This window comes from Trachurus trachurus (genome assembly GCF_905171665.1).
Source record: "Trachurus trachurus genome assembly, chromosome: 15".
NCBI lineage: Eukaryota > Metazoa > Chordata > Actinopteri > Carangiformes > Carangidae > Trachurus > Trachurus trachurus.
The window spans coordinates 24,087,704-24,114,399 of record NC_139906.1 but is presented as its reverse complement, the minus strand read 5'-3'; the positions used below and the strand labels follow the sequence as shown (position 1 = coordinate 24,114,399).

Here is a 26,696-nt window from a genome sequence, read left to right as displayed (position 1 = left end):
ATTATGTGTACAAATCCTGGTGAAGTGATTGGCTAGCGAAAACGGAGAACTCGGCGTCTGATTGGTTCAGCGGTCCAGTCAGTCACACGAGCTCCACAGACTGGGGAAGCAGGCTAGGCTGTTTCCGGCGGGTCATCCGCCTGGCGTGTGAGGTAGTGGGCTGGTACATAGATATATATAAGAACTAGATGACTCACCCACAGCTGTTTCCCAATGACACGGCGTAGCCAGTACGGCGGCCATCTTGGAACGGGCAACTCTCTCCTTCAGAGCATTGAGCCTATGGTGCATATTCTGCTATAATGACCACAACTTGCTCAGTTTTTGTCCGATTTCAAAACGGTTTGATTTTTTATGAACGTCTATGCAGTTATGATGCAGCATACTTAAAATCACGGATCATTTTAATCATGTACTTTTTTTTGGTAAAAGTAACATTACAGTGACATTATGCAAATAGTTAAAGTAATAGCTACATACTGATTTATTTTTCACAGAGTTATGAATCGTTTTTTTAATGAAGATGAGTGGATCACCTATCTACTGCACTGTAACTGCAGCCAGAGTCAGAGTAATTTGCCCGTTCAAATATGGCCGACTGTGAGCTGCGCCTGCGTGTAGTGCGATCTACCCCCTTGGGGCTGGTAACGCCGGGCCAGTCGCATGCAGACTGCATACATTCAAGTCAACTTTATGTCACTGCACGGAAAAACCGTCATGTACATTTATATATATATATATATATATATATATAAAGAAAATTATATATATATTTAGTTTTTTTTTAATTATACATATTTCATTTTATTATATATTATATTATATTATCATATTATATTAGGATATCATTTTATTATATCTTTTTTTTTTAATAAAGGTAGGCTACATGACGGTTTTTCCATGCAGTGACATAAAGTTGACTTGAATGTATGCAGTCTGTATATAGATAGATAGATAGATAGATAGATAGATAGATAGATAGATAGATAGATAGATAGATAGATAGATAGATAGATAGATAGATAGATAGATAGGTATATTTTTGCTCCCCTACCATAGCGTGTCTTTAGAGTTCATTTATAATCTCATTACTGTATAGGAAAGTGTTGGACACAGGTGCATACAGGGATACTGGTGATAACATGTTCATCCGTAAGCCATCATTATAATAACTTATTTAGGCTATATCACACATCTTACTATTCCCAGTCGTTAAACCTGTATCAGAATGACAAAATGGAAATATTATAAGAAATATTGTGGCCATTGATAACGAACTTAATTGGATTATTTGCCTTTTTTGTAACCTTTCTTGATTCCAAACTAAAAAATTCAAACTCGTTGTAAATACTCTTAGTCTTGTTGATAATATGCTGAAACCCTGGACTATAATATTACCTACAAAATTATTGTGTAGGTAATCATTTGAATTTAAGTAACATGAGGACTGTTTTGATGATTAAAACCTGTAATCTAGTAGCCTATCTGTTATAATATTGTGAGACTTTAACAATTCTGAACACAAATGGACACAGATGCATGGTAACCAACCCTTGTTTATGGCAGAGGAGAGTTACGGGATAGACCGGATCAGACTAGTAACTCAGGCTGTCATATGTGTGAGCCTGGTTCCAGAGACTACCGTCTGTCATCTGTTGTGTTAGCTCTGCTCTGGTCCAAACCCATCTGCTCCAAAAAACGCTGACATTATCTCAGAGTGGAAAATGACTTTCATCCAAGCTGAAGGCTTGGTATGATCCAGATCCAGATTTTTAAAATTGAGACTTATTTTACTGAAACACTTCAGTGACTGCAGCTGGTTGATGTATACATAAATAGGCCATATCAATAATTATGACTGTAAACTGCCATTATAGTGAGGAGCTGTGACCCAGTTGGGCTTATTATAGCTAAAACTCATATTTCAAAGGGCAAAAAAGATTTGCATTTTGGTTCATGGCAGAACAATTCTCTAACAATGTTCATCAGCCATCCCATATTGCAGTCAAATTAAAGATCTCTATCTCATTGAGCTGCTGCCCTTTTTAGGAAATTAAAACAAAGTAATCAGCTCTCATATCTAGCACAGAAATTCATCATTGTTCTTGTAAAATCTTAATACATTTTCAATATAACAATCTTACTTGTATGTTCAAAACAGTAGAACAAAGTATCAGTGTTGGTTTAATTAAAATAAAAGTGATATTTAATGCTTTTTGTTTATTTGTTTGTTTGTTGTAGTATATGGCCATGAGGCCGAAATGCACAATTGGATAACAAACTCTAAACTATTGTGAGCTGTGTCTAGACAAGCTGAGTAATTTGACTCAAGTGGCCATTGCAGTTTTGCCCCCTGCACTATTCAAACTGAGCCACTAGATGTCGATCTTGCAGCATTATAAACATCAGTGCATAGTGAGAGTGATTTGGGAAACTGGTGTGGGTCATAAGCAATGGTCATAGTTGGCATCACATGTAATAGCCTGGGAGAGGTTTATGACTCAAAACTAATCTTATAATCAGTGGGATACATTTTACTGAGGCATTTGGATATTGGTATTTTTTTAGTCAAATTAGTGAATAGTAATGAGTCAATAATCAAATCTACTTTTTAAAAGATATGTTTATATTAATAGGTGGTGAAATAATCTGAGGGTCCTGGTCCAGATTATTTTAACCTATTGTTAGGCCTTAGAACACTTTACAAAACTGAAAACATGAAGCTATGAACTACAGTACATACAGTATACTGAAGTATAGTCCATAGCCTATATTTATGGTTATGAGCTCCCAACTCCTACTCACGCACTCACAGAGGTGTGTCTACTTATGTTGCGTGATTAGTCCTGTTCTTGACTGTGTACAATCCAGTCTTCATTGACATGTGGATACTTTTGTTACATTTGTTACAATGGGCCAGTATACCCTGTCATTGTCATTAATGGTCCATGGAGATCTGTGGCATCACATTATTCCTAATATACAGTTTAACTTGATTGGTGGTCTAATCAGCCAGAGTAACTGAAAACACCTGTGTAGGTATAGGTGGCCTTAAAGCAACAGTATGTAGTTTTTCAACCTTAAAATCATGTCTCTAAAATCAGGAGAACAACTCCTCAAGTGTGTTAAAAAGTGTTGTAAATTCCTGGATTCAGTCTTCTTCTTCTTCTTATTTTTTTTACATGTGCTTTTTTGTGGTTACTCAAAGCACAATGAATCTGATGAATCGCAAATAACAACCGTGTATTGTCTGGGCTGTATTATTTACAGTATTTCTATACAGTTCATATAAGTATAAGCTTTTTCATTGTTTGAGATGAGCAAAAGTAGAAAACTTGGCTGCTATTCCCAGTGAATAGTGATTTTCTGCAGGGCAATCTGTATATTCCAAACTGGGGAGCATCTATTTGTGTAAGCATGCGTAGGCTATAGTTATTGTCATGGTAACAGCGCAAGGAGATTATGTCAGTGGCTGTGCATACATGTAAGAGCATTGCATTGTCTGATCTGTTGTTGGCTTGATAGGTATTTTTTCACATACAGTAGGCTACCTAATGAACATAACATACTAACAGCAAGCAATATAATCATCTCCAGAGAGATACACAAAATTATCCATAACTTAAAGTCAGCCTGGAAGCTATAGGAACTATAATTATGGCAAATGTTGTTCATACATGTTCTATTGTCACTATCTGTAAGTCCTTTGACATTTCTGTGAAGAAACTATATTATCATGTCTGTTTGCAGTCAGTAGGCTACCTGGTGATAAAACACATCATTTGTTAAATACAAGAATTAGTTGTTTTTGCAGTCATAGTTCAAGTCCCAAGTGAAGACTAAATCATTCTATTCTATGGGGATGTCTGATGAAAAACTGGATCTTTCTGCAGTGGTCTTAATGTTTATAGAATTTTTCATAACTTGCCAATTACAATAAAAGTTACAGAAAACATCTCTTACTAAAAGCCTGAGATAAAGTTTGACAGTGTGCACACACAGCACATTAAAGCCTGCTGAGGGTGATTTCTGGGAACCAAAATAATTCCTCAGCCAATCTGCATACACTCACATGTAGACATACCACAGGTTTTTTATATAAAGCTTTGCAATGGCTCTAATTTACAGTTAACAGAGGGGGAAATTTGTAGCAATGCCACTCTGTCAGAGAATCTATGCTGTGATCACTTAGCACCATCTTTGACGCAATATCTACCCTGAACATGAAAACACTGTATAGTGTGGTGGTTTGTGTGGGTTCTTTTCAACCTTCTCAATCAAACATTTGTCTGCCCATGTCATTCACTGTGTCCTGCCGTACATTATGCTCATGTGTTCCACAGATGTGAACAGCGGCTCCCTATTCTGATCAAAAAGAGCCCAAAACTTTCATCAAGTAGGCTAATTCAATGAAGACATGTGTGCATAGACACAATCTGATACACACTTGTCTGAAAACATTATGCTTCATGAGAATAAATGATCAACTTTGCAGTGCACAAGAAAGTCCCTGATAACACTTTGTGAATAATCTCAGCTACAGTATGCACAGTAAATTGCACTTGTGATTGTCAATGACTTCAAAATATACATTTTGTTTTACTCAGAATCACAAAAACTGTGCACTTTTAATGTATTTGACAAAAATATGAAATAACCTTGAAGATTGATGTTGAAGCATGCTCCTGAGTTCTGACTCATCTGAGCAGCGAATAATCACAAAAATTCCATTTTATTACTTTTACCAAACCAGTGAAAAGAAACAGCTCCAGCAACAGCCTGTGAATATGAAAGAGTGTTTAACAAATGTATTTTTGTTTTTTGTTTTTATGCACAATAATATTATCTTTTTTCAATTAGGATATTAATGTCCTATATTTCTAATCTTCCAATAGCATTTCACGTTCCTGGCTTTGGCATCTGTTTTATTTGTGATTTTCTGTTGTAGTTCACACTGTCTACTAGTCTGTAATTCAACTGCAAGAGCAATTTGTCATGAGATGCATTGTGATGTATTGATGTGAATATGGTGGTTTACTGAATGGTACTTTGTTTAGTCTACATCCTTAGAATGGGTTTGGGGTTGGATTAAAAAAGCATCACACTGAGAGTATTCTTTTCCTGCAGGATTCCTGTGGGTTGTAGCTTTGGCAAAATGTGTTGCAACGGCTCCCTCTGTTTATTTTAGTCTATTTAATAAAGCCCCCATCCAGCATGTCTCTTCACACCAGAGCACGCCTGCTTTCTGCCTGCTCAAAGCAGCAGGAATTCCTCCCTGATCGCTGGCTGAACTCAAGCTGAATAGATTTAGTGTGGATAGATGTTCAGATGTTCAAAGCATATGCACATAAGTGATCCAAACTAATGTGGCTTCTATGTATCAACAGTTTGCTTTGTAGGATAATTCTACTTATATTATATTGATATGTAGTTTTACATTTCCATTTTTCCAGCACAGTAACTCATTTTATATACTTTAATGGTGTTTTAAACTTTGACTTGTTCTCCTTTTTTAATCAAACAAAATAATAAAGAAAAAGATGGAAACATTTTTTAATCCATTGCTGCAGTCTTCTTAAACAAATCAAAATATCACATGTTCCCTGTGACTATGCAAATACTCACAGTGGGAAAGAGCTACTCACCCAAATGAGCAACTACCTTGTCTGCCAGATGCCAGAGGCTTTGTGGAGGTAGAAACCCGGAGAGAGAGAGAAAATACCATCACACTATATTGCCCGCTCTTTTAATGCTACAGAGGTTTATTAGCCTCCTCCTTTCTGTGTCTGGACTTCTATCTATGCCCCAGCCACACTGCAATAATCCAGCTCAACACAATGCCCTTTTGCTTCAAGAATCTGCCCATTAAAGGTGAATTTATTTTTCAAAGGCATTTCGGTTATTTTCTTTTTTTTTTCTTTTTTTATGTTTGTAGCCTACTCTGAGTGTCCTCTGCACAAGAATTCCTATACCTTAACACATGTACAAATGGCAAATTACAGTAACTTTATCTATCTATCTTTCCTTTGTGGAAGGAATGTAATTTCTCATGATATCTTAACACATCAGGGTATGTAGCATTCTGAAAGTAACTTGTTATGATGCTTAATTTCAGAGGTTATGGTGGGGTCATTTTGTAGCTACAGTATAGCTGGTTTCAGTTCACAAATAGCCTATATGCAAGGGTAAATTTGTCTCAAGATGAAGAGGAAGGGGCCTCAAATGAATCATGTCTGCCGCATGTGTGGTCATAACAGATAACACCTCTATTAAAGCTGAACTGGCAGTTTTCCTCTGCACACCATTAACAACAGCAAGGAGAAGTTTCCACAGAGATTTGATGGCATGCGATACTAAAGCCACCCCCTAAAGGCTCGCTGGCCCCTCTTCTGGCCCCAGCTCTCTCTCCATTAATTGCTCAACGGCGTTCTTTCATCTCCTTTGACTTGATCCAAAACAAATAACATTATGCTGCACATTATGATTAAGGAATGTGCTTGTTTTGGTCCACCCACACAACCTCTGCACAGGCCATAAACTTGAAAGTGCCTGTTCCAGATCAATAATGATATAGGTTTTCTGTTGATTTTCGATCATCAGGGGTTATGAGCTGATTTGTTGCTCCATGCTGAGGTGATTCACAGTGTGGTTTAATAATAATAAATTTGGAAGAAATAGAGCTGATTTTCAGATCTTAAGGTCATTCAAATACGATACTGAGTGGCCCATATCTCACACTTTTATCTGTGTCTAGCCACACTGAAACACTGAGTCATTCTTGCTGCCTCGCAAATTCAGTGCAACATTTCAGAGTGCCCGCATTCTACTACAAGTAAATCCTATTCTCCGCCCCATCTCCCTGCTCTTGTTCAAAGAGAGCAATGTGATTACTGTTGACTTGATTTGCAGTTGTGGGCCCTACCCTTGAACTAAAAATATCTCTTTAGAAGATGGCCCGGGTTGACTATTCTCAGTTATTCAACCTGACAGTATCCAGAAATATGCAGCAAAACTGTTGAAGTGAACCATTACTATGAAACGCAGAGTTATTAACGTAGCCTACTCTGTTGATAATTACATGTCAAAAATATAGCCTACACTCAATAAATGAACTGTCCTGACCTAATTAGACTGGTGTGCTTTAAGTTTGAGGAAGTTTTTCAATTTTAGAGCCAACTCAGGCTTATCTCTTGTGAAAGAAATAACTGTTTTATTTCAAACTCTGACCATCTCTTTGACTTTCTCTTGAGCTTTTGAGACTTTTGTGTGAAGTAGGGGTGAAGTGGTCTTGGGCACAAACTGGGCCTCTTTCATCCAACAAAAACAACTAAGAAAAAAAGATGTTAGATTCCAGCACGTCATACAGAAATCTGTCATAGAAGCATACAAAAGAGACTAATGTCCACCGGTCAGTAGACATTTAGCCATGCCATGAAGAGAAGAACACAGATTTAATTTTTATTTTTGAATTAAAAATACTACAAAACCTGAACCCCCTATTGTTTAATGGTTTATCTTGCAGTCTGGAGGCACATTCTAATAATTATTGCCAATTAATTAATTAATGGTGCATTTATGTCACTATAGCCTATCTAAACTAGATCTATGAAACTGCCCACAACAAAGTCTGTTTATAGAATAAGAGGACATAAAGAAATGTAAATGACATGTTGCAGTAAAAACTGACAGACAACACACACAAACAAATAAAATATTTTATTCCATGCTGTGAGCACCATAGACATTGTATCCACTCACATCTATTATCAATCTATCGCTCTGGGCTAGGCTACCTCAGAGGCTGGCAAATGAAAATATATAGTGTTTTGCTTTAGTTAATATTAAAGCATGTTAAAAACAGATTGTCGGCAGAGTGAGATAATAATTTCATGGCAGTCATATGAGAATTCAGTGTAGACCTCATTTAATGCTAAAGATAATAGAATAGTTATATCTGAGTAGCCTAATATGAATGGAAACGTCAAATCGTGAACTGATAATGATTTAATTATGCATGGTTTTATAGTACATCATCTGTACTTTGTTTGCATGTATTTTTGTGCATGTAGCCTGTACGTCCGCAGGGAAAAGGCATGTTTTGCAGGAGCAGCCCATGGATGTATGGAGCAGCCTCATCCACGTGTGCCAATGTTTGCAGTGAACGCACTTCCTTAGCAACGTGTATCTGAACCAGGAAGTACTTGTGTACGCTGTAGCTAACTAGCTATGGATAGCAGAGTGGGGTGAAAGTGAAAGACAGCAAAGTTTGTCTTAGTTAGATTTATGAGTCCAGCTACTGTTCGCCTGCATTTAACACATGTCGGATCACGTCGTGGTTAGTGGGCAGTTGTGTCGCTGACAGGAGAGGACCGCAAAGTGTAAGTTGAGCTTGTTTTGTTGATACGCGAGCGGTTAGCTAACAAGCTAACGACAGCACTGTTCGCTTGACTTGAAATAACTCATTTGACTGACTGTATTAACAGTTTACTCGTTAAATTAAAGCCTAACACAAATCAAGTAAGGTGTGTTTACTAGCGCAGACTTGGACACGTCTAACGGTGCATTGACAACAGGAACTGTTTGAGAAGTTGACAACGTCATAGCTAATACGTTAACGATATGGATGTTACCATTGAAGTGGAAATAAATAGTGTTTGGTGCAAGCTTGAATTAACGCCAATATCCAAATCGCATGAGCAGCAAGTTTTTTGATTAATGTGTCACAACAATGTTGTGCATTGTTACTACCATACGTGTTGTGTTGCTACAGAGAAGTCCTGGCCAACAAAACAAACAACAAACCACACATGATGTAAAGGGACATGTTGGTTTGATACAAGATTCCCCAAACAATCATATCATCACTTTTTTATATGTTGTAAGTTAAAATGAAAAGCACAAATTTCAGCTGAAATCACAAATAGGCTACATATTTCAAATCACAATTTCTGCTCATATAAAAAAAAATGATTTTCTTTGCATATCATGCAGCCCTATTTTGTGTATAGCTTTGTACTTTATCCAACCATATACTACTAAAAACAACCTCTTTTTATGTTGTACATGAAAAATATCCGTGACTTATTTTTGTATTTCCTTTTCTGTCATAGGTGTGCCGTGAAAATGATTTTCTTACCTCTGTCTGATAGGCCATGATAGGCTTGTCAAGTTATGCAGGGGTTATGGAAAGTCTAATGAATTCTGCTGAAGAGCAGCAACCCTCCTCTCCCCTGCTCAACGCATGGTCCAAAAAACAGGAATCAAGCAAGCCTCCAAAAACAAAAGGTGTTGGTGGATTTGTCTTAGTGCATGCAGGTAATTATTCTCACCCTCATAAACAAGTAGACTGAAGTCAAATAGGCTAGTTAAAATCCTTCTGTCTATCGTCACTTTATAAATGGTTCAACACGTTCCCATTCTTTACTTTCAGGAGCAGGATACCATTCAGAGTCTAAGGCAAAGGAGTACAAGCATGTGTGCAAAAGAGCTTGCCAGCGCGTAAGTTTACTTTATGAGTATCACCATTGTAATTTGTATGTGTGTGGAACGGAGGAACATAACTTTGCACTGCACACGATCTGTTGTTTTCTAAATTGAATGTTAGTAAAGTTTGATTCATTTAAAGCAGATATCAGCTTCACGGCCGTTTCGGCTAATGCTGCGTTCAAGGCAGGCTTTTGAAACCGTAAGTTACAGCTTCAAGTCACAACTACAACTTGGTAGCGTTCCAGGTAACCCGTAGCTCGTGTTTTTACCATCCTGTTGTCTGTGAAAGTTCCCTATAACGGCCACTCGTAACTTCCGACCCGTGAACTCGTACCAGATCGAACTGGTATGACTTCACAGGAAGGAAAAACACAAAGTACGAGTTTCTTTGAACGCACCATGAGTTAGCAGCCCCCGCCCTTGTCAGGCATCAATTGGTCCTCGTGCTACGTCACCACATTCACGCGCATCCCTTGGCTGCACACACAGCCCTTCATGCCGTTCTCTCTCCTCATTGGATAACACTTGTATCCCACAAGGAAAATTTTCTCCTCGGGTTACAGCAGAGCAGAGTGACGGAGAGACTCGTGTTTAGGCTGAAATACTTCATGTAAGTGATTGCTGACGGAAAATAGGACTATTTAGGACTTATATTAACAAAAACATTCCACTGATATCTGCTTTAATTTCACTTTTCATATTATTTGATGAAGGATCAATTCTGAATTCAGAGCAACAGGACAAAATTACATCTGTCAAAAATAAAGTAGCTGTTCTGTGCTTTTGTCAATTACACTCATATTTAAATATACATGTATTTCTTAATAATGAAACGTATGTTGGTGTTAATAATGTCCTGTTACCAAATAATTCTGCTGTGACCCATGCATCAAATGTTTCTATGTGAGAGAGAAAATGAATATGCCTTCATCCAATCAATGAAGACTACCCAGATAGTTGATTTTCTTGCTCTGACCTTAAAATCGAGTCAGGTGTCGCAACCGGTTGGTAATTGAAAACTGCTTGATTCTGAAGTGTGTTTAACTTTTCTGTGCTACATTTTTACACACAGATGTGGTCTGTTCTTGTTTTATCAATGGGTCCAGTGTCTTTGGAAAGGGTATAGTTTTTCTTGACACATGCAGCAAATGTTTTGCAAATGATGGATGAGGGGCATCTGTGAACAGATGTCATTCTGTACATTTTCAATGGGATTCCAATTTGTGTATTGGCTGTACCACTCAAGCACTCCACGGTTCTTGGTTTGAAGTCCTTCCAGTTTTCATTTGGCTGTATTAAAGTCATTTTGCTTTTGGAAGGACCTCTTTGTTCTTTGGCACTCTAAAGCAGGTTCTCAAAATTTACTTCACTTTAATTTTATTCATTGTTCCTTCCGTAGTTTCAAGTTCCTTCCATCCTTAAAACACTTAAAAACAAGTCCATTGCTGTCAATCTTGCTTTGAAATAAATCTATCTCCCAGTGTGAGCTTTTGCTGAAGCTTAATCTACTTAATTTTCTAAGGCCAATTGCGAAAACAACTTTTTAAACATTTTATTGTATTTGTTTAATGGCAGGAAACAAAGGTAGTAGTTGTGTGTTTGTAGGGGCCAGAGAATAACAACAACAAGTAAGTCTGATGGAAAAAAGTTAAGATAAATAATTTCTGTCCATGTAGTGTCTTAGTGTTACATACTGACTTAGGTGAAAGAACGTAATGGAAGAAGCCAAAGCGAACATGAAGGTGTATCTGGAGTTTTGACAGGAAAGTTTTGTTTTCAAAAAGATGTCTGAATCTGTCTGTTACAGGCTGTGGACCAGCTCAAAGCAGGGGCTCTTGCAGTGGAAGCAGTGGCAGCAGCACTGGTTGAACTTGAGGTGAGTTGATTGTGAACCAGGTTTGACAATATAAACAATTATTAACTTTTTTCCCCCCTAAACACTACCGATACATATACAGAACAATTATTTTAAGCTTGGTTTGAACTAAAAAAAACAACAACCAAAATGCATGCAAGAATGACAAACTGATATGACGTTTGTATGTGTTTACTTTACATGGATGAACATGTACAGAGAGGTACAGTGCAAATTCTTTTTTAGATTAAAGGGACAACGAGGAGTTTGTATTTGGTTATAAAAAAGTCTCATATTAAAGCAGAAGTAAGTGATATATTTGTGTTAATATAAGTCTTAAATAGTTATATCTTCCAACAGCAATCACTTACATAGAGTGTTTGGTCTGAAACACGGGTCTGTCAGTAACTCTGCTCTGCTCTGAGCCTAGGAGAAAACATTTATCGTATCCTACAGTTTTTATCCAATGAGGAGAGTGAACGGCATGCAGGGCTGTGTGTGCAGCCAAGGAACGCCGTGAATGTGGCGACATAGGGACGAGGACTGTTATGGTGCGTTCAAGGAAACTCGTATTTTTCCGACCGTGAAGTCGTACCAGTTCGATCTGGTACGAGTTCACGGGTCAGAAGTTACGAGTGGCCGTTATAGTGACTTTCACCGGTAAAACAGGTCGGAAAAACACGAGTGGGTTGCCTGGAACGCTACAAAGTCGTAAGTTGTGACTTGAAGCTGTAATTTACGATATCAAAAGCCTGCCTGGAACGCAGCATTAGCGAAAACGACCGGACCACTTACTTCTGCTTTAATGTGGATGAATCTACGTTACCCACACTTGTTTATGGGTCCATTTTCGATAAATATATCGTTTTGTCTTTATAGTTATTTTGTTATTATTATTTAGTGGTCTTCTCGCCAAGCATTTCCTGCTTTCGGTTTCACTGACGCTGCCCGGCGGGTCATGGGAATAACGCTGCCGAATCACCATTTATGGTCGGAACTATGACGGTATCTGATCGTCTTCAAACCTCCGACTTTCATTCTTGATCAATGAAAACATTCTTGGCAAATGTTTTCGTTTTTGTTCGTCTTGCGCCGGTCCAAGAATTTCACCGTGCGTGTGGAGGCTCATGGGAAATGCTTTCCAAAACTCCTCGTTGTCCCTTTAACCATATACACTGAACAAAAAATAGAAATGCAACACTTGTTTTTGCTCTCATTTTTCATGAGCTGAACTCAAAGATCTAAAACTTTTTCTATGTGCACAAAAGGTTTTTCTCAAATATTGTTTACAAATCTGTCTAAATCTGTGTTAGTGAGAACTTCGCCTTTGCTGAGATAATCAATCCACCTCACAGGTGTGGCATATCAAGATGCTGATTAGACAGCATGATTATTGCACAGGCCAAAATAAAAGGCCACGTTTATATTTTTGTTCAGTGTAAATATGTGCACTGTCTGCACCCAGGGAACCTGAAAATGATATCAGTGATTATAAAAAAAAGTAGTAATTACAATTTGTACTGTTTTTTTTTTTTTACCTTGAACAAAAATGCAATTCAGACTTAAGATCATAAAAGGTTATTGTTTTAACTATCTGCAAAGGAATGGCTTTCGTTGAGCATCAGCATCATGGCTCATTGCAAATAAAGTTCAATTGTAGCATCTGCATGTCTCAACTGTTCTCAGGATTCTCCTTTTACAAACGCGGGCATGGGATCCAACCTTAATTTGTCAGGAGAAATTGAATGTGATGCAAGTATCATGGATGGGAAGTCGCTGCATTATGGAGCTGTAGGAGCTATCAGTGGTGAGTTACTACACATGTTTTGATTTTAGTGTAACACTTCTATGTTGTTGTGACGTATAGTATGTAGTTCAGTCAACTGAATGTAAATGCAATGGGCCAAGTCTCTGTTATATGTTTTAGTGATTTAGACTTGATTCCTTTCTGTTTTTACCTGGAGGCCAACCATTAATTGAGTAAATAAATAAATGTCATTCATTAATTCAAATGCCACACTTGGGATTAGTTTTCCTTGATGCCTTTTACCAAATTAATTTTGGATTTATTCCAAACAAATCACATTCAGTTCACCTGCACAATGAAACTCAACAGGTCACCGAAAGATTCCTGATTTAGTATTTTAACGACTCCTGTTTTCTCATTTAAATCCATTATTTTGCTCATTAGTATGATTAAAGGATGACTTTATGTATTTGTGAAGCGTAATCATAATCTGAGTGTTTTGCTTTGTTTATGTGAGGGATAATGTATAGTTTGGAGGTTGTTATGGAGAAATAAACCCTGACAGGATGTCTGAAGGGGTTTATTTCTCCATTAACAACCAACCAACTATACATTATCCGGCTTAGAACACGGCCTACAACTAAATCATTCAATAATGTAACACAAAATAATGATTAAAAGAGATTGGACAGATTCACTGATTGATGAGTGATTACTCCTCCAGTTGGCCGTTGCTATCGAGTCCCTAGCAACGGTCCTCGAGAAATAAATACCGCAGAATATTGGTGATTGACCAATCAGAATCGAGTATTCAAGAGAGCCGTGTTCTAAATGATAATAAAGCACTTGAAATTAACTGCTAGCCCTTGGATAATTCTCACTTTTCCTTCAGGTATTAAGAACCCAGTCTTAGTTGCAAACCGTCTACTGAGTGAAGCACAGAAAGGGAAACTATCAGCTGGCAGAATACCACCCTGGTGATTATCATGGTTATTAATTAAAGTTGTAATAATGTGACTGTATCCACTTGTTAATTTTTTTATTTTTATTAGCTTTTTAGTGGGGCGAGGAGCGCATGACTGGGCCGTCAGCCATGGAATACCACCATGCCCTTCAGAGAAAATGGCCACCAGTGAGTACTACTGCACTGATTCTCAAATAAGTCTCTGAAGAAATGCATTTTTTGTAGCTGAAAATCTGTTTAAAGAATCATGACGTTATGTAGATGCAGTAGAAAGGAATATTTTGTCACACGCAGAGTTCAGTTTATCTGCGTACAAGAGGAACAAGAGAAAGATGGAGCTGGCAGAGAAAATGGACACAGGACATAATCAGACAAAGAAAAGGAGACAATCAAGTGAAAATGTGAGTACTATACTGTTCGTCGGAGTGCTTACTTTAACTGCATTAAAGGGATAGTTCAACATTTTCACAAATTAGAGGAAGGTTCATTACCTTTAATTGTCAGTGCAAGCTATTTTTAGATCGGCAGGGCAGAGCTGCTCTCGTGAAGAAGTTATAACATGCACATTTGCCACGCCATGAAATAATAACGTATATGAAGGAAATACTCGGAACTACTTGCGTTTTGAAATCACTCCGCCCAGCAGCCGTGTCTGGATGTAGTTTCTCTGTCTCGTAATGTTACATTATTATCTCATAACGTGGTGAATGTGCAGGTCACAACTTGCCCACGTGACGTTTCGGAGTTGTGTATTTGATGATACCCCTAAGACTATAGGGATTATGGCAATAGGCGAATTTGCCAAAATATTGAACTGTCACTTTAAGTCAGTTCCTTCTCAACAGCAGCACCTCAGTGACAATGGACCCAGTTTTTCCTGCTGATTTTGTATAAAGTTGGGCTGTCACCATCAAACCAGAGGCAACTCAAAATGTTCTATACGAGTGGTTAGCAAATAGCAGCATGTTGGGTAAACCTGTAGTCTTTAGTGTCTTAAACCTGGCTGCAAGCAAAAGAAAAAAAAAAGCTTTGACTTAATCCCATTCAGAAAATACAGAAATATCAGATGAGATCGAATACTCATCTAATTCCTCTGCTGCTCTTTACAAGAACAGCTTCAATCTCAAACTATAGTAAAGTTAAAAGATAACTGCTGCAAACTAAGTAACAGTTCTTTAAGCAAGCATGGGGGATTTGCACCTCTGGACTGATCCTTACTGCAGTAAATGCAATAATAACCCTGGAATTCAACAAATTCCTATGTGGATGGTGTTCTGGGAGGAAGCCAGAGTTATTACTTGTTCAAACTTTCATTACATAATATTAGACTACAAAGGTAAAAATGGAGAAAGTTAGAGGGACACATGCCTCACTCAAAATTCATCATGACTGTGGGGCATCAGTCGATCTATAGAAGCGTTTATTAATGATGAAATTTGGATGCTCAGTTGGTTTTATGATGCATGGAGTTCATTTGGCAGGTTCTAAACCAGATGTTAAGCTTTGTATGAGAAAATAAAGCACCAGATTGAATTTAACCAGAGGAGGTCAAAAGCTAGTATTTTAGAGGAACTGCTGCAATGGAAAGTAGCTAAAGCCAGATGGGAAAGTTGTGAAATGTTACTGAAATATGCTAATTAGCATGGCAGTTAGTGACCAATGGTGCAAGTTCATCGCAAACTCAGTTCACTGACTCGGTGACAGCCTTTCAGAGAAGTGCTGCTGGTCCAGGCTAAAAAAAAAAGATCAAGTAGACTCCGTATGTGTTTTGACAGATATGGCATTACTCAGTTGCACAGATAGAGACAGTTCTCAGAAGAGGTAGTGCTAGGTTTCAGTGCCCTGAGCAACAGAGGTGGAGAGTGGCCTGATGATGAGCTGAGGTGAAAGCGGCTGAGTCGGCTCACTCTGCACTGAAGTCACGAGCAGTGGCGGCAGCACAGAAAAGGGAGGGCAAGTTTGTCTTGGTTCTGATGTGAGTTGTGTTAAATGGAGTAAAACGCACCAACGGCCACAGCCCTTAATGCTTCATTGGAGCTGTTTTTGTACAGCAATATTGTTTATTTAGTTCAGTCACATCAATCCTCAGTATTAATGATACAGACTAACAATTGAGATGGACTGTTTGTTGATTTAGGCATGTTCAAGTAATATATGATTGATTTTTGTGTCAAATGACAAGTTTGCCAAATGAGGGTTTGAGGTCTGACTCGGCCTCTGGTCTCATCTGTCACTTACTTGTTTATAAAGAACTGCTTGACCCTACAGTATTAATATGTGACCACTTGTGCTGTTGAGTTCACACTGAATTGGACAGGACTAATACTGAGACTGTGTTCACACGGTGCCTATGTGCTCAGAGTTTTAGATCATATAACGGGACACTGGCATCTACCTTATGTTTCATTTTTACAAGCGGAAATAACCAATTTTTTTTAATCATGAATTGCTGACTTGTGGATTTAGCAAAAAAAAACAAAAACATACTGCAGTAAATCTGGTTTAAATCATCATATGCAGGGTTCTTTTATTTGCCTCTGTCTTTTTGCCAAGCAATAAAATCTTTCCATTCTTTTTTTTCAGTGCAATATAGGCACCTGTCTTGTGATGGTGTATTGCTTGGGAAAATTAAAAAAATATAATTTTAATTCCAAAGATGCCCTTAAGTTTCACAGTCATTATTTGCTGTTTATTTTTTATTTAAGGACACTGATAGGGAGTGACAAGATGGTCTTTGTAGCATTTCGAAATGTCTGGCTCTGGTTCTATTTGGCCTCAAAATCTTAGAGACAGGACTGATTTAGAAGTGCATAAGACAGATGAGAAATGCTGCAGCTTTGTTTTTACTCTGCGTCTTTAGTCCAAGGTTCAATGAACTACTTCAGTTACTGGTAGGAGAGGAGCTCTGATCATGTAACACGATGCCATTTTGCATATTTACTCTGTAGAGCTGAATTTATCATGTAGTCTGAGTCATGATGGTTCACAAAGAAGTCACTTCCAAAGCAAACTGCAATCAGGGAAGGGAAACAGCTGATTGAAATCACAAACGTACATTCTTTGCCGAAATATGAAGGGCAAGTAAGAGTGACACAGAAATTCATGCAGCAAAGCCTTGATTATTCCTCAATGCTGGCGTCACTCAGCGCTGGAGGCATTATGTTTTCAGGTTGTTTGTCCGTCCGTCTGTCTCATCTCGCTAACACGATATCTCAGTAACGCCTTAAGGGAATTACCACAAATGAGGTAGAAATGTTCCCATGGACTCAAGAGTGAAGTGATTTTGTTTTTTGTGGTCAAAAGTCAAGGTCACTATGACCTCATGTGTGTCCCATTCTAGTGAATGCAATTTATCAGGAGCGGCTGGAGAGAATTTCATTACATCTGGTGCACATGTTAACTTGGACTCAAGGATGAACTGATAAGAATTTGGTGGTCAAAGGTCAATATGACCTTTTGACCACAACTGATGGATTTGTTTGCTCATTATAATTTCACACAAAAGTCTGATTGGATAAACCACCATATTGGTGACATCTTAGTGGTCAAAGGTCGACTTCACAACTTGACATCATAATGTTCTGCATAAATAGCTCTCACTATTATTCAATGCTGTGACTTAGGTAAAGAACTGGCAATTGTGAAATTATTTCTTGCAACTTGAATGATTGGTGGAGACAAACAATAACCAGGCAGTATTTACAGTTTGTAATCTGTCCTTGGTCAAAGATGATGATGTGAACCTTTGGATTTCTGCCCCTGTATTTTGCCTGAATTTCCACATGACAACATTTCTCATTTGAAATTATCTCTTTGTATAGATTTGTTGTTTTTGTCTACATGTGACTCCTCCACTTACTGTGATGTAGGAAAATGGTTCAGGGTGCCTCGACACCGTGGGAGCCGTGGTGGTGGACCTGGAAGGGAATGTAGCTGCAGCCGTGTCCAGTGGAGGCCTGGCCATGAAACACTCCGGCAGGGTTGGTCAGGTAGGCAGACCCTCTTCTCACCCATCTACTGTCCACGTCTTTATCCACAACCTTATTGAATTATACATTATTATGTCACTAAAAGTTGAATCAGACCTTTGTTTTAGACCATTATTAATGGAAATTTATAATGATTATATGTCAGGGTGTCCTTTTTTCTTGAAATTAAGTAGGTTTTAGTACCATAATGTATAATCTCGTCTGTATATTCTCTATATGGGTTCTGTTAAATTCCAGATGCTGCAGGGAATAATAGCATGCTGCCATACCTTTCTCTACTTTTTGGCTACTGTTTTCCTCAGGCAGACTTTTTAAGCCGAGAAATAAAAGACAATTTCAGGTAGCGGCACATACTGTACTGGTGGAAACCATAAAAGGCCACACCATATATTTGTCTTACTGGGAAGTGGGAAGTTCACAACATATAAACCACAGGGGATTTGGGTAATTTCAGCAGCTGTCTGTGGGAATCACACTGTACAAGGTGTGCCAGAGAAAGCAGACTCAGAACGCAAATGAACCCTGGGGTGACGTGCATGCAGACAGAACTTTATCATTATACAAGCAAGTGTTAAGTGTTGTCAAACAAGCTTTAAAAAAAAAAAAAAGCTTGGTATGTGGCTTGTCCTGAAGTGGCCGTAAACACAATGCCAGTGAGAAGATTATTGGCAATTTCTTGCAAACACAATAATGCTAATGATTTATTTAGGTGATAATAGGCCGGGGCTGTGTGTTCTGGAGTGTTTTATGCTTTTTAGTGGCCAAAATTAATTCATTGGTGCAGCTTTAGACAGACTGAAAGCAGCAGATAAGATTTGCCAGTGAACATCTGTTACCAAAGAAGCCCACCAGCTTTATTTTCCCTTTGCTGTGTTTTTCGAACATTGCTGCTGTTTGATGTAATTAACACAGCTTAAGTTTAGCTTCCCCTCCTTTTATCTGCCACAGTAGAATTCACTCTGATCATCCTCATGTTGTGTGCCCCATTTTTTTTTTTTAAATGGTGATGCAAACTCAACAACCCCAGTAAAACATTTCTGCGCTGGAAGTCTTTTACGTTGTGACAGCTGCAGGAAGTTATGAGTTTGCATTAACAGCAGCTTAACTGGAAGAAAAAATCAACAACTTAACAATGAGGGCTGAGTGGAATGAATGAACCGATAGGATTTACTGCCTTAACCTCATTAACACTTTTAAAAAACCTGAGGCTGAGAGCAAGAGTAGCGTGTATGGCATGCTGTTCAAATGTAGTTAATGATGTGGAAATGTAAATTAGGCTGAAATGACCACCTCAGCGTTTACTCTAGGCTTTTAAGGATTTTATTTGTACATGAGTAAGTTTTACTCTCAGTCTCTTTATTTGAGAATTCACAGTATTTACAGTACTGGTTAAACACAAATATCGCAAACTAAAACAATAACAAACGGTCATGTATTTAAAATGCTCTCTCTTTTCTCAGGCTGCTCATTACGGATGTGGCTGCTGGGCTGAAAATGCTTGTAATATGAACCCTTACTCTACAGCAGTGAGTACCTCAGGTATACTACAGCACATTCTCTTACAAATTTCCCAGTTGTGTGTATGTCACTTTTCCCACTCATGTTTACCACCAGCCTGCCCTTTGTCATGGAGATTATACGAATCAGAAATAGATGTTTAACGTGAGCCTCATATTTAGCCTCAGTGAGTCAAGCTTCAAAAAGCCTGATAATACTTTCCAATGACCTCCAACCATTCCTGCGGCATGATCCTCATCAGTCACTTCCTCCGATGATTGAGTCATCAGCCCCTGCTCTTTGTTAGTCAGCTGCATGCCAGGTGCATTGCAAAGCTCTTTGGATTTGCAATGACATTTGACATGGGACACCTGCTGTAGATATCACAGAAGGAGAACTGCTGCTGGGAGTGCAGCAGAAGATGGTACATTTGCAACATTCAAGTGGTGTTATCTCGATCCAGATAGTATATTTCTGCAGTACATGCAGTGTTTTTCTTCCTTTGTCACATGTGTTATTATTTATGTTTAAATATATTTCTAAAATGGCTAAACTTGAGCCAGTTCTGGAGCTTTAAATCTGAATATAATCAAAACTTTTTGTCAAATTAAACATACAAATTTAAACGTCATGCAGATTTTACAGGATACTTCGAGCTTCTGTTTTTTGCTGCGTCAAGGCACTGTTGACTGTTTTACAGTAGTTTACAGATGTTTTACTTGAAAAAGACAGAGTAAATTGTTAACCTTCTTACAGTACATGCATAGTAAGCAATTAACTCAGATCCTCTGCACTGTCACTTGTTTCATTTGTAGACAGCCTCTGATATTCACCTCACTACCCTCCCACCTCAGACACAGTGTGATAGTAATGATTTATAGCCGTCAACTGTCACTTACTGCTCTTTCTTTCTGCCGTGTCAGCTTCAGGGGGAGGACGGGAGGAAGTAGGTGGTTGCTATTGTTTCTCCTCATGCGGAAAAGCTGAGCTAAGCCAACTGGCAGTCTTACTGGGTTGCCCTTTTAAGCAGTAGTAATGATCAATCAGAACTCTTTCGATAGCCCAGGCCAACTTACATTTTAAAGTATCACATTCATCACACAGGACATTTTTTAAAGCTCATATTCAAAGAAGTCCTTGTAAGGCAAAGTATAAAGTAAACTCATACATTTGAAGATATATTCACAGATACAGAAATTATTTATACATTTAAGAAGATATTTTTACCTTACCCTTAAGTCTACTTTTTGTATGGAAGTGATGACAGGCAAGCTAATTTTTCATCTGTGAAAAAAGTGCTCTGAAACACAAGTTTGTAATTTTGTTACGTTCAACTTTTCATCTGTTATCTGAAAAAAAGAAAGAAAGAAAAAAATAGGAATAATATTCAAATAAAACATAGTATTCGTGCAATGTATTTTTTTTCTGTTTCTTTTTGTCATTCTGATTTCAGCAATAAGAGGGTGAAGTGCACCACAACCCAAGTCTAACTCTAACTTAATTTTGAATGTGATTGATTCCATGGATTTCTTTTTAATCTCATCTACCTGTGGTCTTGATTAATAATTCTTTAGTAAAAAAAAAAAAATCACTTGCTTCCCTGTGGTGTTTTTACGGATGAAGAAAAAAAATAGTCAAAAGTAATCTTGGCAAAAAGAAAAATGTTTGCTTGCCTTCTAGGGCTTCCATACTTTTGAGACTTCATTAGATAGTAAATGTATCCAGGATTTAATTGTGTTTAAAGATAGAGGCTTGTAATGAAATGAAAATGATACAGGGGAGAATGGGCGAGGGTACATACATAATCATGGCACAGAAAAAGCATATGCTTGTGCTTGTAATGCCTAAAACGTAGCCTTCCCTTCACCATCTATCTCAGAAAAAGGGAAATTATGGCAGTAAGAGCCTTGTGAAGTGTGTGATTTAAAAAAATATTCAGCCATTACAAGTCGACATGGAGAAATAACAGCAGCCACCTTCCTCCTTCCACCCATATTCTGCGGGCAGCACACACAGGATCATGGAGTCTGTGTCTTCCAGCACTAATACAGAGAGTTAATTAGACAAAGGCATCCTTTGCTCCCATGATCACTCTAGAAGCAAAAACAAGTTGCTTTCTTCTTGAACGTTTACAGTGTATACAACCATGCTTTAGTTTAGTGTATCCAAAAATAATTTTTCTTCCAGCTGAAAGCAGTGTTGCTGGTTTTGCGCTGTATGTTTTTGTATGCGAGGCAGCGAGGCTACGGTATATTAGCCCACTTCTTTAAGATGTGTAGACGTTTGTGACATAGCTTCTGGGGTACATTAAAACCTTTTGATGTGGATCTGAAGCTTAATGCATCTCAGTGCAGATGAGCTGATTTGATCAGACAGGCTGAAGTTTGAGTCATATGTACTTGGACCGCTAATATAAGCAACATTTTGCACCATAAAGCTTGTCTGTTTAAATGATGAGCAATCAGTGAGAAATCTTGGCATGTGTTTCAACAAAAGCAGTCACACCAAACCTATTATTTAGTCTAAGCTATAATAGGGTTATAGGATTTTGTACCATAATAACAACTCGCCGTCGTCTGACTTGCCAAAAATACCGTGTTAGAAGGCCCAGACAAATATCTGCCTCTCAATCTATGGACATTCTCTGCCTCATTTTATTTAAACAAAAATGGCAGCCTACCATTTTTATATGTTGTTTACATTCAGGAGGTTTGACACAGACTGAAGTAAATTGTGATATTGTAAATAGTAAATTGCATTCCGAATGCAGATAACAATGTAGTAAAGGTCTGTCACTTTCTTGTGGTCTGCAGTGTGAAGGTGATAAGTAAGGCCTGAGTTGAACTGATCTCTCCTGTATGTACAGCATTACACTAAACAAGCAGCGTAAGACCACTGCCTTTGTAAGTAGTCTGTTGCTCATCAATTATATTATATAGTAGATGAAGTGTAGATATTCCTCTGTAAGTATTTTCACCTCATCCTCTCTTCCTATATTGTGGCTTTTGGCTTTGATGTTGCAAAAAAAAAAAAAAGATGATTTCCTTATGGGTATGGGGAACATAATGTGTGTTCCAGTGCAGCACCTGTTTTTAATTTCCTAACATGAAAGGCATTCCCATCAAAAGAAACTGAAAAACAATCATTTTCATCCTGACACGTGGAGTATGATCCTCACCCTATGTGTCACTCCTTCTTTCATTCGCCTCACCACCACTTTGCCCATCTGCCCTCCCTCCCTCCCACCACTCATTCTAGTCTGTTTTGTAATGTGCAGCTCATGTGGGTCGGTGTTTTATATGCTTTGACTGCTTCATCTGGCCTTTTCTTTGCTGTGGCCAGTCAGAGAACAGCCCATTAACTTCAGTGTTTACTCATGGAGCTGTTGGCTGTCACATACAGTATCTCTGCTTGTTGGCCTCTTTATTTTTTACATTTCTCTTCCGTTGCCTTTGGTCTGGACTTTTTCGCTGCACTTCCAGCTCAGATGTGTTTGTGCTGCCATAATACCAAGTTCTCCCGAGACAACGTTGGTCATGGTAAACACAGTACCTGGCCAGTCGGACATTCTGCTCTCATTAAATGAGAACTTAAAATTGCTCCAGGCATCTGTTCTCCACGGTTACAAAACTGCATTCAGTTTTGTTGTAGTTACCTGACATTTTATGAGTCCTTGATTTGTGTTTACAGAAACAACAAGTCTTTATGGGTTCTCACAGGACCCTTTGCCAGATGTCTTTTATTTTTACTTTTAGATTTCTTGTCTTTGAGAAAGATCATTCTATAAGCCTGCAGTATACATTTATTATCTGTCACTTCCCTAGCAACAGCGAGGTTTTGGTTTTTAATGTTAGTCCTTTCAGCATTACATAGCACATTATCTAAGATATAAAAAAGCACACCTGCTGTGTTTTGACTTGGAAGTGGGAGAGGGCAAGGTGAGACATTTGTAGAAGCTGCCCACACTTTTTATGGTTCCTGGTTTGGTTAAATGCTTTTTCTCTCCATGGAGCTTTCTATGTACCACTTGCAGAATAAGAGCATCAGACTGATTCAGGTTCTTAGAGTCCACTGGAGCACACTGACTGCCATTTTTACTTTAAATGAGTTTAGACATAACTTTTACACTGTAGCATTGTTTTGTGTATTGTTTGAAGTTAAGATAAAATAGCTAGTGTTACATTTGGCATGAAGTCACTTACATCCCACCACTTTCAAGTTTTGACTCCCCATTCTTAACCAGCATAAAAATAGTTTCTTTTTTAATCCACACATCTTTTTGGTGTTTGGCCAATGAAGCCTAATTGTGAACATATTGTCCCTAAAATACATCTTATAATTACAAATAAATATCAGTCTAATAAACATGAAATTGATGCATAAATGTTGCAGGTATGCACACACACACACTGGAGTTGTGCAGTTGTGCAGTGAGCCAGCACAGAGTTTAGAGAGGTGGACTTCATACTGGATGGTTGCTATTTCAAATTCCCAGACCAGCTGGGAATCTGGGCAGGAGAGCTGAATGTGAAACCTAAACCCTCCTTTGGCAATTACTGTCAGTGTGCCCTTGAGCAAGGCAGCTGCACTTGGCAGCCCCGAGGGCCTGTCAACTTGACCTGAAATAATAAAAGTTAATTACACTGAGAAGAAGGTGCCAAAATGACTGCAGTAGCATAGATGTGTTGTATGAGTTGAAAAATCAAATCCTTTCATTTTGCAATATTTTCCATTATGAAACCTAATAAGATGCATTGGAAAAAGATGATCTTTTTAATAGGTTTTGAATATCAAAGCATAGTATTACAAATGTTAATCAGGAAGTGCTCGTACATACTGGTTTGTTCAAAATTCACTTAAATATCAAGATGGGATAAATCAAGATGTGATTAATACCATACACAACTGAAGTTTGAAAAGTCTGACTTTTTTTCTATTTACGTGCCTCAGATTTTTGGGTGTAAATGGTGTGTACTACATGTGCTACACCTCTCTCTACCGTATGCAGTTGTGATTGAGGGGCTGATGCTTGCAATAAAGAAGGGAAATAATACAAGTTAATGTTAGAGGTTCAGCCGTGTCTGTGTGTCTTTTGCCAGGCTGTGGAGAGCATCTAATTCGCACCATGCTGGCACGGGAATGCTCTGCTGCCATGCAGTCTGAAGATGCCCACCAAGCACTGCTGGACGCTATGCAAAACAAGTTCATCAGTAAGTCAACCACATGTTGCCTGATTCTCACACACATAGAGCTTACAGCCAAGAACGTGTTTGCAAGAAACAGCTACACACAGAGGGAGTAAAATGAACAAACAGATGTTGCGTAACCTAAGGTTAGCTAACAACTGGAAACATTGGAAATAATAGAATCAGAAGAGACGGCTTTTGATTTATGGATCTTTTTCACCGTTTAAACAGGGTCTTCAAATGTTCCACACATTATAAGCTGACAGCCACAGATAATTTTGTGGCTGTTGGTTGTTTTGTTGAAAGTTCATGTGAAGATGTAATTTTTTTTCTTGCTATATTCTCTGAAGTGGTCAGTTTTAGAAAGTCTTGTTAACTGTGTTTGCTGTGCCTGTGAATGACCACTGGATAGTTCAGAGAAGACAGCAGAGGAAGAAAGGACACATGGAAACATGTGGTGGTTTCTGCCTTCTTCTGGCCTCCTTTAGAAGTCCGTCCCAATTTGGCTTTGTCTTGGACATCTGTAACACCAAGACATTTGGACTGGCTGGATGAAGTCAATTTGAAGTTAATTCTTCCTTTGTTTCCTTTCAAGGTGCACATTAAGTTAAACAAAGCTCCATAAATTCGGCCTTGGAAGGAGCAATGATGACTGTCTGTGATGTGGAGGCCACTCACTCACTTCCATGATACATCCGGGTCACGTTCTCTAAATAGAAGAGTATTTTTTAATTACAATGCCCTCAGTACTTTTAGATCTGTTTGTGTCATATCCATATTATTGTATTGGTACACCTGCCAAAGACACACACCTGTATTTAGTGATAGTTTAATCCCATTGGTTAATACTTATTTATTTTCACGGGTAAGATGATGATGAACAACTCTCATCTCTACAACAGGTACATACAACCACTGAACACTTAATCAAGAACCCCAGTGTACCTGCTGATTCAAGCAGTTATCCACCCATGTGGCACTGCATAAGATCATGCAGATCATGCAGGTGAGGAGCTTCAGTAAATGTTCACATCAAACATGTGAACATTGGAATTAATGACTGATTAGAGGATGTGTGAAGCTGCTGACTCCCTAGGATTGTCACACACAACAGTCTGTTTTTACTTGCGTTTAGAGGTTATAGGAGAAGGGACGGACTGGGTGGAGCCGAGAGAAATGCTACATTAACTCAGATAACAACACTTTACCACTCTGCCTCTGAACAAACAACACATAGAACCAGGTTTATCCGTTTTCAGTTCACCATCTTCTAACAGATGCTTCTGAATAATGCTACATGTCACAAAGCAAAAGTCATCTCAGACTGGTTTCATGAATGAAATTAACTCCAAAGCCCCCCCCTGATCTGAATTCAGCAGAATACCTTTGGGATGAGAGAAAATAGTTTGAACATGGAGCTGACAAATTTGCAGAAATGATGTAATGTTATCACGTCAACATGGAGCAGAATCTCAAACAATTGAGGCTGTGCCTCAATATTAGCTTGGTGTTTAATGGGCTAATGAAGTGCTTGTTGAGTGTGTGTCTGAGCTGTTACTGAATATTACAACAAACACCAAGAGCCTTTTTAAAATGTAGAACAATACCAAGATTTTGTGTGAATGTTGTCCAAGCTACACTTAAACAGTGTTTTATAGAGTGAAGGGAACATTACAACATGGAACCAAAATCTGCGAAATGCGGCCGAGAAACAATGGCATGCAGACACAACAATATTTTCATCAATTGGTCCTGTTTTTTTCCCCTTTGTTTTACTTGCTCTGACATTTCAAAACATGTCAGAGCTGTTTTTAGTTTGTTCTTTTCCAAACCCAAACCCTTTTATTGCTCACACTAATCAGCCAATCCAACTTTTTTAGTATAGACAACACCTCATTCAAGTTTGCCTCTTATGAAGTTAAGTCAGGGAGCAGGAAAGGTTCTCACTTCACACAATGTATTTTTATAGTTG

The 26,696-nt window shown here is 38.3% G+C and overlaps 1 protein-coding gene across 2 annotated transcripts in view; it reads left to right on the top strand.

The window, feature by feature from the left end:
* Positions 1-8,179: 8,179 nt before the first annotated feature.
* The window catches only part of tasp1 (taspase, threonine aspartase, 1), a 28,188-nt gene continuing 9,671 nt past the window's right edge, over positions 8,180-26,696 (top strand). The window contains exons 1-11 of one of the 2 annotated variants that reach the window (XM_083988429.1): positions 8,180-8,378; positions 9,111-9,315; positions 9,434-9,498; positions 11,294-11,362; positions 13,028-13,148; positions 13,981-14,065; positions 14,141-14,220; positions 14,347-14,453; positions 17,922-18,041; positions 19,502-19,580; positions 24,638-24,748. In XM_083988429.1, coding sequence (XP_083844555.1) covers positions 9,153-9,315; positions 9,434-9,498; positions 11,294-11,362; positions 13,028-13,148; positions 13,981-14,065; positions 14,141-14,220; positions 14,347-14,453; positions 17,922-18,041; positions 19,502-19,580; positions 24,638-24,748 — 1,000 coding nt within the window. In that variant the 5' untranslated portion in view covers positions 8,180-8,378; positions 9,111-9,152. Of the gene's footprint in view, positions 8,379-9,110; positions 9,316-9,430; positions 9,499-11,293; positions 11,363-13,027; positions 13,149-13,980; positions 14,066-14,140; positions 14,221-14,346; positions 14,454-17,921; positions 18,042-19,501; positions 19,581-24,637; positions 24,749-26,696 lie in introns of both variants that reach the window. The other variant, XM_083988428.1, reaches the window with a different exon arrangement.